The sequence below is a fragment of the Ranitomeya variabilis genome, chromosome 2 (assembly GCF_051348905.1).
Source record: "Ranitomeya variabilis isolate aRanVar5 chromosome 2, aRanVar5.hap1, whole genome shotgun sequence".
Taxonomy (NCBI): Eukaryota; Metazoa; Chordata; class Amphibia; order Anura; family Dendrobatidae; genus Ranitomeya; species Ranitomeya variabilis.
This window is the reverse complement of record NC_135233.1, coordinates 846,269,267-846,283,114: the sequence shown is the minus strand read 5'-3', so window position 1 is coordinate 846,283,114 and position 13,848 is coordinate 846,269,267. Positions and strand designations below refer to the sequence as shown.

The 13,848-nt window shown below is 42.7% G+C and overlaps 1 protein-coding gene across 2 annotated transcripts in view; it reads left to right on the top strand.

The window, feature by feature from the left end:
- Window positions 1–9,299, top strand: part of LOC143808002 (uncharacterized) — a 35,493-nt gene extending 26,194 nt beyond the window's left edge. Inside the window, exons 5-7 of one of the 2 annotated variants that reach the window (XM_077290191.1) lie at window positions 7,413–7,548; window positions 7,634–7,778; window positions 7,888–8,749. In XM_077290191.1, the coding sequence (XP_077146306.1) occupies window positions 7,413–7,417 (5 nt within the window). In that variant the 3' untranslated portion in view covers window positions 7,418–7,548; window positions 7,634–7,778; window positions 7,888–8,749. Of the gene's footprint in view, window positions 1–7,412; window positions 7,549–7,633 lie in introns of both variants that reach the window. The other variant, XM_077290190.1, reaches the window with a different exon arrangement.
- The last annotated feature ends 4,549 nt before the right edge of the window (window positions 9,300–13,848 follow it).

The following is a 13,848-nucleotide window of genomic DNA, read 5'->3' as shown; positions in this document are numbered from 1 at the left end:
AAAGAATACTGAGTTGCATCCATCAAACCATACCTACTGTAAAGCATGGTGGTGGAAACATCATGCTTTGGGGCTGTTTCTCTGCAAAGGGGCCAGGACGACTGATCCGGGTACATGAAAGAATGAATGGGGCCATGTATCGTGAGATTTTGAGTGCAAACCTCCTTCCATCAGCAAGGGCATTGAAGATGAAACGTGGCTGGGTCTTTCAACATGACAATGATCTAAAGCACACCGCCAGGGCAACGAAGGAGTGGCTTCGTAAGAAGCATTTCAAGTTCCTGGAGTGGCCTAGCCAGTCTCCAGATCTCAACCCTATAGAAAACCTTTGGAGGGAGTTGAAAGTCCGTGTTGCCAAGCGAAAAGCCAAAAACATCACTGCTCTAGAGGAGATCTGCATGCAGGAATGGGCCAACATACCAACAACAGTGTGTGGCAACCTTGTGAAGACTTACAGAAAACGTTTGACCTCTATCATTGCCAACAAAGGATATATTACAAAGTATTGAGATGAAATTTTGTTTCTGACCAAATACTTATTTTCCACCATAATATGCAAATAAAATGATAAAAAAACAGACAATGTGATTTTCTGGATTTTTTTTTCTCAGTTTGTCTCCCATAGTTGAGGTCTACCTATGATGTAAATTACAGACGCCTCTCATCTTTTTAAGTGGTGGAACTTGCACTATTGCTGAATGACTACTTTTTTGCCCCACTGTAAATGATTTAGCACGTGAATTGGGCTTATCAAATAAAGCTTCAGAATTACTAGCATCAAGGCTGAATGAGAAACAGTTACTTGAACAAGGAGCGAAGGTATCATACTTTCATACTAGAGAAAGTACATTTTTGCAGTACTTTCGGTGTGACAGCGGTTTTGTGTTTTGCCATAATATTCCTGGTTTACTACAAGAATTAGGGCTTTCAATGTACAATCCAAATGAATGGCAACTGTTTATTGATGGCTCAAAGCGGAGTCTTAAGTGTGTCCTACACAATGGCAATTTATTTGGTGCAGTCCCTATTGCGCATTCTGTCTCTCTTCGTGAAGAACATGGAGATGTAAAGAGAGTTATTGAAATATGACACACAAATGGATCATCTGTGTTGACCTTAAAATGGTTTGCTTCCTTCTTGGTCAGCAACGTGGGTACACAAAGTATCCCTGCTTTCTCTGTATGTGGGATAGCAGAGCTCGAGAAAAGCATTGGGTTGACTCGAATTGGCCTCCAAGATCTGGTCTTAAACCTGGAGATCCTAACATTCTACATCAGCCACTTGTTGACAGGAAGAATATACTATTCCCACCTCTGCACATAAAACTAGGTCTCATGAAGCAATTTGTAAAAGCATTGCCAACTGACGGCGACTGTTTTAAGTACATCATGTTGGCACTTCCTGGACTGTCCATTGAAAAAATCAAGGCTGGTGTGTTTGATGGTCCACAAATTCGACAGCTCATCAAAGATGAACATTTCACCGGGACTATGTTAGATCTTGAGAAGAATGCTTGGTTATCATTCAAAGACGTCGTCAAGAACTTTCTTGGAAATACACGTGCAAGTAATTACAAAGAAATTGTTCAGAAACTATTGGAGAGCTACAAAGCGCTTGGTTGCAACATGAGTATTAAACTACATTTTCTGCATTGCCAACTTTCCAGAAAATCTTGGTGCTGTTAGCGATGAGCAAGGTGAACGATTTCACCAAGATTTGAAGGTTATGGAAGACCGTTACCAGGGTAGATGGGATGTACATATGATGGCTGACTATTGCTGGAGCATCAAACGTGATTGTCCTCAAGTTAAACACTCCAGAAAAAGCTATAAATGTACATTTTTACCTTAAATACTTGCATATATATATATAATATATATATATATGCATCTCCTTTGTAAAAAACATGATAGTGTTAAAAAACATTTGTCATGCCTATTTCTTATATATTTCATTTTTTGTTCATATTTGTACTATTTAAAAAAAAAAAAAAACACTTTAGGTACAGTAGTTTACATATTTTTAAGACAAAAATCCTATAGTTCAAAAACTTGACGTGATAGAGAAAAACAGATCATTTCTGGATTCAGCATCCAAAAATTAAGAACACTTGTCTGACCTAACTCTTAAAAAATTGTGTTCCCCAGTGAATCGGTTATTTCTATTGCACACAGAAATTAAAATGTTTTCTCTTGGTTACCCACTAGTCCAGGAAAAAAAAAATCACTTAAATAGACCACGATACCCGGGAGCTACATTCATTTGAATATGAACTGCCGAGGAGTGAACATCAAAATGGAAAAAAACGAGCTCAGAGCTGTCATCAAATACCTCTGCTTGAAAAAAATTACTACCAATGACATACACAGCGACTTGGAAACAGTGGGGGACTCTTCTCCATATTCCACAGTTGCACGCTGGGCCAAGGAATTTAAGCTGGGAAGAACATCGACGGAAGATGAACATCGTGAAGGACGCCCATCCACTTCCCTCAATGAAGAAAACGTGAAAAAAGTTGAAGAAGTATTGGCAGATTGAAGAGTGACTATCAGGCATGTAGCTGAGGTCACAGGGATCTCATATGGCAGTATTCAAAGAATCCTTGTAAAAGAATTGCATATGAGAAAGGTCTCCGCGCGTTGGGTGCCAAAAAATGTTAACCGACGAGCAAAAGAAGAAACGAGTTGACATTTCAATAGCAAATCTCAAAGTTCCAAGGAGACAATGTATAGATTTGTTAGGAGACTATGTAGAAAAATATATATATTTTTTTTTACTATATTCATTGTGTTTAGTATTGATTATCATTACTTTTGGATCGCACCTCGTATGTGTGTAGATATAGAAATATATATATATATATATATATATATATATATATATATATATATATAATGTGTGTATGTATTCGGATGTGTGTGTATATATAGATAGATATAATATATGATGTTCGGAGATATATATATATATATATATGTATTCATTCGGATATGTGTGTGTATATATGTGTATATATATGTGTGTGTGTGTATGTATATGTGTATATATATATATACACACTGTGTATATATGTATATATATATATATATATTGTGTGTGTGTATATATATATATATATATATATATTGTGTGTGTGTGTATATATATATATATATATATATAGAACAGCACAATGCTCACCAATGGTGGGTGCCTGGCCCTCTGGATAGAATGGTCCACACATCTATCCAACATGTATACCAAATAGCAAAAAAGAAGGCAGCACTCCAAGGATTTCAAGTGAAAAAAAGGTGAAGTTTAATCGACCCACATCACTGCGCGACGTTTCGGCTCACTGAGCTTGAAAAAGACTCAATGATTCCAGAATTCGCGGCAGACTGTGCCCGTCGCTGATTGGTCGAGGCAACCTTTATGACATGATCGTCGCCATGGCAACCATTATGACATCTACGTCGATACTGTGCCCAGCGCTGATTGGTCGAGGCCCAGGTGGCCTCGACCAATCAGAGACGTGGGATTTCCAGGACAGACAGAAAAACCCTTAGACAATTATTACCGCAAATTCGCCTCGACCAATCAGCGACGGGCACAGTATCGACGTAGATGTCATAATGGTTGCCATGGCGACGATGATGTCATAAAGGTTGCCTCGACCAATCAGGGACGGGCACAGTCTGCCGCGAATTCTGGAATCATTGTCCATATACTACGGGGACATGCATAGTACTATATATAGGAGGCTATGTAGGGGCTCATAACTATATATAGGAGACTATGTAGGGCTCATACTGTATATACGGAGGCTATGTGGGATTCATACGGTATAGGAGGCTATGTGGGGTTAATACAAGACCTGACATATACCGGGAGCACCCAGCAAGTCCCACCACATACAGGAAACACCCCACAAGGCTGCTGTATACCAAGAACACCGCACAATGCCTAAAATATACCAGGAACACAAAGAAAGCCCTGCTGTATACCAGGAACACCCCCACAAGACCTGCGGTATACCAGGAACAACTTCCAAGACTCGCTATATAATGGGAACACCCCCACAAAATCCATGTTATTCCCACAGCACTCTACAAAACCAACCGAATGCAGGGATCATCCAACAAGACCTACATTATACCAGGAACCCCCCCTCGAGACTTGCCATATACCAGTAACACCCACCAATACCCTGCCAGACCTGCCATATCCCAGGATTAGTGGGGGTTCCAGCTGTCAGACCCCAGTAATTAGCATGATAGCCCTATCCTTTGGATTACTTACATCAGGACAATCCGGTTGTTGCTTTGGCTTATTAGTGTGATATTTACCATCTGCAGGTGGCTCCTCTTTCTTTTCTTCTACGGCCGGGGCTTCTGGAGCAGCAGGGGCTGGAGCCGGAGCCTCTTTGGCTTTTTCTACAGGTTTTTATAGAAATTTCAGTTAGTTTATTCTTCTATAAAATAACACACTTTGGCGCATCTTACAATGATACCTAAAACTAAGAAATCGGCATGCCATAGAACATAATGCATCACTGATAAATAGCATAAATCACTACTGAAATGCATAGTGAATGGCAGGTTACACTCACTGTGTTAGTGCAGACACAGACGTAGAGGTCGGCCATAGACATGCTGTTCGGTTTTGAAGAGGCTGCAAGCAACAGGCGGGACATCAATGACTGGGTGCTGTGACAGGATCACAGGTGCAGTGTACGAGGGGACATATGTGTCACTGCGCATGTTGGCGTCAGTGGTATGAAGCCAGGATATTTTTCCTCCAGCACACTAAGTGTTGGGAGGGTTAAAGTAAGCTGCATACATGGGCAGCTCATAGAGGGGGAGGGGGAGTGCTCACCATATCTCTTCCTGCAGCCGACACCGGCAGGTGTACTAGCAGGACCTGCAATGATGTCACAATCATTTGATCATCACATGGTCCTGGTTAACTCCTTAACGACCAGGAGTATTTTTGGTTTTGCATTTTCAGTTTTTTTCTCCCCTTCTTCCCAGAGCCATAATTTTTTTATTTTTCTGTCAATATGGCCATGTGATGGCTTATTTTCTGCAGGAAAAAATTCCAAGTGCGATGAAATTGCAAAGAGGCTATTGCAAAGTCGATACTGTGCCCGTCGCTGATTGGTCGAGGCAGAATTATGCAGAAATATGCATGTCCCCGTAGTATATGGACAATGATGATTCCAGAATTCGCGGCAGACTGCCGTCGCTGATTGGTCGAGGCATCCTTTATGACATCATCGTCGCCATGGCAACCATTATGACATCGTCGATACTGTGCCCGTCGCTGATTGGTCGAGGCCTGGCGGCCTCGACCAATCAGAGACGCGGGATTTCCAGGACAGACAGACAGACAGAAAAACCCTTAGACAATTATATATATAGACTAGATTGTGGCCCGATTCTAACGCATCGGGTATTCTAGAATATGCATGTCCCCGTAGTATATGACATCATCGTCGCCATGCTGTGCACGTCGCTGATTGGTCGAGGCCTGGCGGCCTCGACCAATCAGACGCGGGATTTCCATTATGACATCTACATCGATACTGTGCCCGTCGCTGATTGGTCGAGGCCCAGGCAGCCTCGACCAATCAGACGCGGGATTTCCAGGACAGACAGAAAAACCCTTAGACAATTATGTATATATATAGATATTTTCGGACATAGGCCGATGAGACTAGTACTCCCATCGGCCTATGTTACCTCCAAGTCGTGGCAGCAGGCTCAGCTCGATGGGAGCAGTATTTCCCATCGAACTGTCACTGCTGTTATGTACGTCCCTGAATTTTGTGGTGGCCCCCTCCCCCTAAATTTCCTAATAAAATGTGCCAAAATGTCCCCTAAAATAGTTTCCATTGGTGACCAGTGGTCACGGGCCCATGCTAAATTGCCCCTTAATAAATTATTCACCCCCAAAAAAATTATCATTGGTGGCCAGTGGTAAAAATAAATACATTTTTTTCCCCATTTCATGACCCTATTTTTATTATAATTAGTCCATAAAATTCATTTTCATTGGTGGCCAGGGGTTACCTGTGGAAATAAATTATACATACCTGTCCCCGCCGATCGCCACCTAAAATAAGTAAAAAAAAAAAAAATCAAACCCATACTCAACTAAACACCCAATTCCACGAATCCCTCGTCAGAAAAAAAGTAGAAAAAACAAAGCAGAATATATACCTACCCTCCGCAGCATCCATTTAAACGAGTGTCCCACGATTATCTTGAGTTTAGAGCAGCCACATAACGTGGCTGCTCTAAACCGCGGCCGCCGATACAATGAACGGGATCGTAAAGCGTCACTGTTCATTGTATCAGGCTATGTGCACACGTCAGGATTTTGTCAGGATTTTTCCTCAGGATTTGTAGCCAAAACCAGGAGTGGAACACTTAGAGGAAAAGTATAATAGAAACATATGCACCACTTCTGCATTTATCACCCACTCCTGGTTTTGGCTACAAAACCTGATGAAAAAGCCTGACAAAATCCTGACGTGTGCACATAGCCTCACAGCGGGGCTGGTGCATTAGCACCGGTTCCATTGTAAAATAATAATTTTTTTTTTGGTGGGGGGGACCGTGTTTTGTTTTCTTTTTGTTTTTGTTTTTAAACCCTTGGATTACCAGTGCAATAAAATGTGGTCAAAAACTAGGTGTCATTATTTAATTTAAATATTTTAATCGTGTGCGTTTCTTTATTAACCCTTAATATGTGCAAGGGTTAATAATGGATAGGTGTCTTATAGACGCCTCTCCATTATTAACCTGGTTTAATGTCACCTTACAATAGCAAGGCGACATTAACCCTTCATTACCCCATATCCCACCGCTACTCGGGAGTGGGAAGAGAGAGGCTATGAGATGCGCCTTTTCTGGGGAGGCTGGGGGCAGATGTTTGTAGCCAGTGGGGGCAATAACCATGGTCCCTCACTAGGCTGTTAATATCTGCCCTCACTGGCTTTCCCACTCTGGCGGAGAAAATTGCGCGTGAGCCCACGCCATTTTTTGTCTGATTTAACCCTTTATTTCAACAGCTAGAGCCCCCATATTTTGCACACAGGGTTAGGGTTATGTCTAGGGTTAGGGTTACGGTTGTGTGTTGGGCTACTTTCACACTTGCGTTGGTACGGGTCTGTCGCTATGCGTCGGGCCGACGTACCGCTGCACGTTGTGAAATTTGTGCACTATGCTTTTGTGTTTCTCTATTTCACCTGTAATGTTAAGACATTTTCATCACAATTTGTACGTTAGATTATGTTGAACGCGCTGTGTATGTGGTTTTGTGTGTGTGTGTGTGTGTGTGTGTGTCTTTGTACTAGTGTCGATATCGCTATATTTCTAATAGTCCACAATTTGAAATAAAATTGTCCCTTGTAATCTGATATATTTTAGATTGAAAAACACCCTGAGGTCTGGGACCGGTCAAGTGAAGAATACAAGGGGTCAAAGCGTGATGCCTGGCCAAAAATTGTTCTCGCTATATAGCCTGAGTGGCCAAATCTACCGAAGGAGGAAAAAAAAATGATTTGTAAGTATTGATTATTTAAATTATTCGGAAAATGTAAGAAAAAAGGATTTGTAATGAATTTTTATTTTATATTCTTTCATTTCAGTGGACGATGTTAGGAAGAGATGGTGGTCTGTGACAGACCGATTCACGAAATCCCTAAAGACTCCCAGTGGCAGCTCTCCGCCAAGGAAGAGGGTGCCATATGCAGACCAGCTGCAGTTTATATTGACTAGCTGGAGTTTGAGGAGGTAGATTAAATTTCACTTTTTTTTTTTTGTTTACTTTATGATTTCAAATAGTATTTTCTTAACATGGTTTTTTATTCGGTCTACGGCCAAAAACCACCGGACCATGAAGGTGAACACCCCGGAGCACAATATAGGAGAGGTTGAAGATTGCAGGATGGTCAGCCAAGATTCTCCGGGGAACATATCTTCGGCTGGAACATCAGAAGATTTGACAGATACCCTTGGAGTAATGGCCATTCCAGCTAATACGGGTGAAGTTTTGGAGTCCACCGATGCTTCTCCTGCCTCGGACGCTGCATCCAGCTCTGGTGGTGGTGTGTCGAGGCACATGGGGATGGGGGCTGCATCTGCCTGTCCCGTGGCATTGAGAAGGGCGGCACCCAAGAAGGCCAACAAATCGCAAGTTATCGAAAATCTAACTAGCAGAACACAAAATCTGCTTGACAATTCAGGCAAGCAAGATGAGCATGACAAATTTGGGTCACTTTTGGCAGACCGCCTAAGGACACTGCCACGGGACAAGCAGCAAGCATACATGACAGCAGCCAATTGTCTGTTAACGGCTATTGATGGCACATCCACCCTACCCCCAGCACAATATATATTGATGGGTATTTTTAACATTTTTAATAACCCCATTGTGCCTCCAGCAGCTGCATCGCAGCGTTTTGGGCAGGCGGCACCATACAGGCCCAACAATGTTGACGCCTACAGTTATGGCCATACTCCAGTACCTACAGCAACTGGCCATCGTATAAGTACACCAAATTCAAGTCTCTCCTCCCAACAAGACTTCTTTCCGGGTTATGGATATGACCCTGAATATCATCAATTTTGAGTTTGGACGTTTCCTCTTTTTTGAGTTGAGATGGGAGTTTGGACAATGTTTGAGCAAGTGTTTTCCAAAACAAATATGGACAAGTTATTTATATTTAGTAAAAATGTCAGTTTATGAAAAATGGTTTTATAAGAAAAAAAAATAAATTGAAAAAAAAAAAAAAATGTTGGGAGTGGGTTCCTCCTGAACAGTCGAGCGGATGAGATCAAACAACTGTTTTTTTTTTTTATTATTAAAAACATGTAGTATTTGCATAATTACAGTTTGTGAAGAGTGGGTAATGGGATCTTAGGGTATGTGCACACGATGCAGATTTAGTGCAGAATTGGTGCAGAACTGCAGCAGATTTTTCTGCTGCAGAAACGCTGCAGAACTGCACTGTGATTTACAGTATAATGTAAATCAATGTGAAAAAAAAAAAAAAAGCTGTGCACATGGTGCAGAAAAATCTGCGCAGAAACGCTGCAGATTTCAAAGAAGTGCATGTTGCTTCTTTTGTGCAGTTCTGCAGCGTTTTTGCACCCCTCCATGATAAAAATCTGCACTGGTAAAATCTGCACAGAAACTGCATCAAATCTGCACCTGCGTTTTCTTCCAGGAGATGCAGATTTAGTGCAGAAAATTCTGCACCACATTTCCTACGTGTGCACATAGCCTTATGAAGTGACAGTGAAAAAATTCATGGAGACGACAATTTCAAAAATCTAAATTTACAATTATTTGGTTTGATATAGATGATTAAAAACGGGCCTTGGTAGAGAGGTATTAAGCGTCGTATGTTCTCTGGTGTTATCTCTGCCGTACAGGCTGGTTCCTTGGTAGATTGGGTTTAGGCATCATATGTTCTCTGCTGTTATCTCTGACGTACAGGCTGGGGCCTTGATTCTGTTTAGGCATCCGATCTTCTCTGCAGTTCCGGCGGCTCAACAACGGCACAGGAGTATTGCCAGTGCCCGGCACCTTCAGGACTCATGAAGTAGTCAGCGAAGGTTTCTCTCACACGCACAGCCAAGCTACATTGCCTTCCTTGACCAAAGTTGTCCACTGCAATTAATTCCGACACCTGTGACTCCTCAACTACCTCTGTGCTGTATTCCCGAGCATAGTTGTGGAGCACACAGCATGCCTTTATCACAGTGTCAACGGTCTCCGGATCTAACTGGATGGCAGTGTGAAAGATCCTCCACCGACTACACATGATCCCGAAGGTACATTCCACATATCTTCGTGCACGGCTCAGCCTTTAATTAAAAAATCCTCCGACGGTCATCCAGTGCTCTTTGTGGGTATGGGCGCAGCAGGTTGGGCTTTAAGGTAAATGCCTCATCTGATACCATCACAAAGGGCACTGGATGTGTGGAACCCGGCAAAGGTCTTGGGACTGGGAGCGTTCCGCCATCTCGAAGAATTTGAAGTCCAATCTGTGATGATTGCAGCACCCGAGAGTCCCCAGAACTGCCATAAGCACCGACGTCGATGGCAACAAACTTGTAATGTGCATCAGCCACCGCCATCAGGACCACAGAAAAATACTTCTTGTAATTAAAGAAGCGTGATCCTGATCGTGGTGGCTTCAGAACTCTCACATGTTTGCCATCGACAGCACCTAGTTGGGGAAATTGGCCACAGACTGAAAGCCTGCTGGAACCTGCAGCCAAGTCTCCTCGGTTGGGCAAGTCATCACGATGGGCTGCAACTTCTGCCAGATGATGGTACATGTGCACCTCACAATTTGAGAGAGGGATTTGCCAACCCTAAATTGGAGATGCAGGGATGTGTAGCTCTCTCCCGTAGCTAAAAACCTGAGGAAAAAAAAAATTAGTATAGCTCAGAAAATTAAAATGATGTAATGCAAGATAAAAAATACAAATCATGGGCACTATATCTGTCATAATGGCGCAGTGTGGCAGCAATAGCAGCACTGTGGCGCAGTGTGGCAGCATTATGGGGGCACTGGCAGCATTATAGCTCAGTGTGGCAGCATTATGGGGGCAATGGCAGCATTAATTATGGGGGCAATGTGTCTGGGAGTATGTGTTTAAAAAAAAAAAAAAATTGGCCTTACCGCAAGGTGATGAGCAGCCTTTCCTCTGTATAGATTGCTCTTCGCATGACCGTATCTTCATAACTGAGGTGTGGACCAAGAATAATCAGAAGACGATCAAATGCCTCAATGGAAAGCTGGCAAAACTGAGTAAATTTATCTGGATAACTGAAGAAAAAAAAAATTTAATTATTTTAAACACACATAATGTACGTTGTACACAGCAATAAAAAAAAGGAACACAGATGACAATATACCATTTCTCCCTATATCTCACCTCCTTAAATCCCGATAAAGGACATAGAAGTGTAGCTAGTTCTGTTGTGGGGTTAGACGAAGGTGCGGCATGTTGAATCAACAAGAAAGCAAAATAGAGAAGAGGGGTTGGACCAGGAAATTACCTCATGGGAGCCTTTTTTTTTTAACCAACTTTGTGTTGTTAAAAATGCTAAAAACACAAAAAACGCATGCGGATTTCCTGGGAGTGGTGTCAGGTTTTTCTCAGGAAAATTCTGCACACATTCCAGAACGTGTGCACATACCCTAGATGTGTGGTTGCTGAGGTATGAGGAGAATCCAGGATAGGGCGAGGTCTTGATGTGGAGCATCACTATCTGTGTATACTTAGGCCGGCGTCACACTGGCGAGTTTTACGGACGTAAGAGCGCAGAAACTACGTCCGTAAAACTCGCATAACATACGGCACAATTATTCTCAATGGGGCTGCTCCTATTAGCCGTATATTACGGTTCAGTATTATACGGCTTTCTACGGCCGTACAAAATCGCAGCATGCTGCGTTTGTCAGCGTACTGCGCAAAAAAATCGCCAATGAAAGTCTATGGGGGCGAGAAAAATACGGATTCCACACGGACCAGCAGTGTGACTTGCGAGAAATACGCAGCGGTGTTAGTGAAAAGTCGGTAATTCAATTGCCGGCTTTTCATTTCTCCTGCACAAACCCGACAGGATATGAGACATGGTTTACATACAGTAAACCATCTCATATCCCCCTTTTTTTTGCATATTCCACACTACTAATGTTAGTAGTGTGTATGTGCAAAATTTCAGCGCTGTAGCTGCTAAAATAAAGGGTTAAATGGCGGAAAAAATTGGCGTGGGCTCCCGCGCAATTTTCTCCGCCAGAGCGGTAAAGCCAGTGACTGAGGGCAGATATTAATAGCCAGGAGAGGGTCCATGGTTATTGGCCCCCCCGTGGCTAAAAACATCTGCCCCCAGCCACCCCAGAAAAGGCACATCTGGAAGATGCGCCTATTCTGGCACTTGGCCACTCTCTTCCCACTCCCTGTAGCGGTGGGATATGGGGTAATGAAGGGTTAATGCCACCTTGCTATTGGAAGGTGACATTAAGCCAGATTAATAATGGAGAGGCGTCAATTATGTTACCTATCCATTATTAATCCAATTGTTGGAAAGGGTTAAAAAACACACACACACATGATTGAAAAGTATTTTAATGAAATAAACACAGCGGTTGTTGTAATAATTTATTGTTCTCTCAAATCCATTTGCAGTCCCTCGCTTGGCAACATAATAAACGCACAAGATACATACCCTCTCTGATGAACTGTCACGTCCCACGAAGTAATCCATCTGAAGGGGTTAACTAATATTACAAGCAGGAGCCCTGCTATAATGCAGCTGTGCTCCGTGCTTGTAATTCCCCTGCGAATGAATGAAATGTAGGTCATTGACCTACATTTCATTCATTCGCGGTGATGCGCCCCCTGGTGGATGTCCTCATATGACCTGGAGCGTGGGAAAAAGTTCCCAGGCTGCAGTTCATGAGAACATCCACCAGAGGGCGCCTCACCGCGAATGAATGAAATGTAGGTCAATGACCTACATTTCATTCATTCGCAGGGGAATTACAAGCACGGAGCACAGCTGCATTATAGCAGGGCTCCTGCTTGTAATATTAGTTAACCCCTTCAGATGGATTACATCGTTGGACCTGACAGTACATCAGAAGGTATGTATCTTGTGCGTTTATTATGTTGCCAAGCGAGGGACTGCAAATGGATTTGAGAGAACAATAAATTATTACAACAACCGCTGTGTTTATTGCATTAAAATCCTTTTTAATCATGTGTGTGTGTTTTTTAACCCTTTCCAACAATTGGATTAATAATGGATAGGTGTCATAATTGACGCCTCTCCATTATTAATCTGGCTTAATGTCACCTTCCAATAGCAAGGTGGCATTAACCCTTCATTACCCCATATCCCACCGCTACAGGGAGTGGGAAGAGAGTGGCCAAGTGCCAGAATAGGCGCATCTTCCAGATGTGCCTTTTCTGGGGTGGCTGGGGGCAGATGTTTTTAGCCACGGGGGGGCCAATAACCATGGACCCTCTCCTGGCTATTAATATCTGCCCTCAGTCACTGGCTTTACCGCTCTGGCGGAGAAAATTGCGCGGGAGCCCACGCCAATTTTTTCCGCCATTTAACCCTTTATTTTAGCAGCTACAGCGCTGAAATTTTGCACATACACACTACTAACATTAGTAGTGTGGAATATGCAAAAAAAAAGGGGATATGAGATGGTTTACTGTATGTAAACCATGTCTCATATCATGTCGGGTTTGTGCAGGAGAAATGAAAAGCCGGCAATTGAATTACCGGCTGTTCACAGATATCGCGCTGAATGAAATCTAAATACAGAATATATATATATGTGTCTCAATGACATATATATATATATATACTGTATATATGTTTTAATGAACATTTGAGCACATAAATCCATTAGATGTCGGTTTTGCAAGCCTGCGCGAAAATCTCGCAGTACGGATGCCATACGGATTACATACGGAGGATGCCATGCGCAAAATACGCTGACACACCCTGCCTACGGATCACTATTTTGGGAACATTTCACCGTATTTCGGCCGTATTACGGCCGTAAAATACGGACCGTATTGTGACGCCGGCCTTAGAGTGAGATCAGTGGCCCAAAGTCATTTAACCCCTTAAAAACAGTTACTTATTCAAATGTGTGAAAATGGGCTGTATGCCCACTTTGATGCCAATTCTGATGCCAAGAACCCATTTGGGCCAGGCTGGAAGGACCTGGGTTTGATGCGGGGCATCACTATCTGTGTATTCTTAGTGTGAGATCCGTGGTCCAAAGTCATTTAACCCTTTCATTAACGCCCTTTGGTGCCT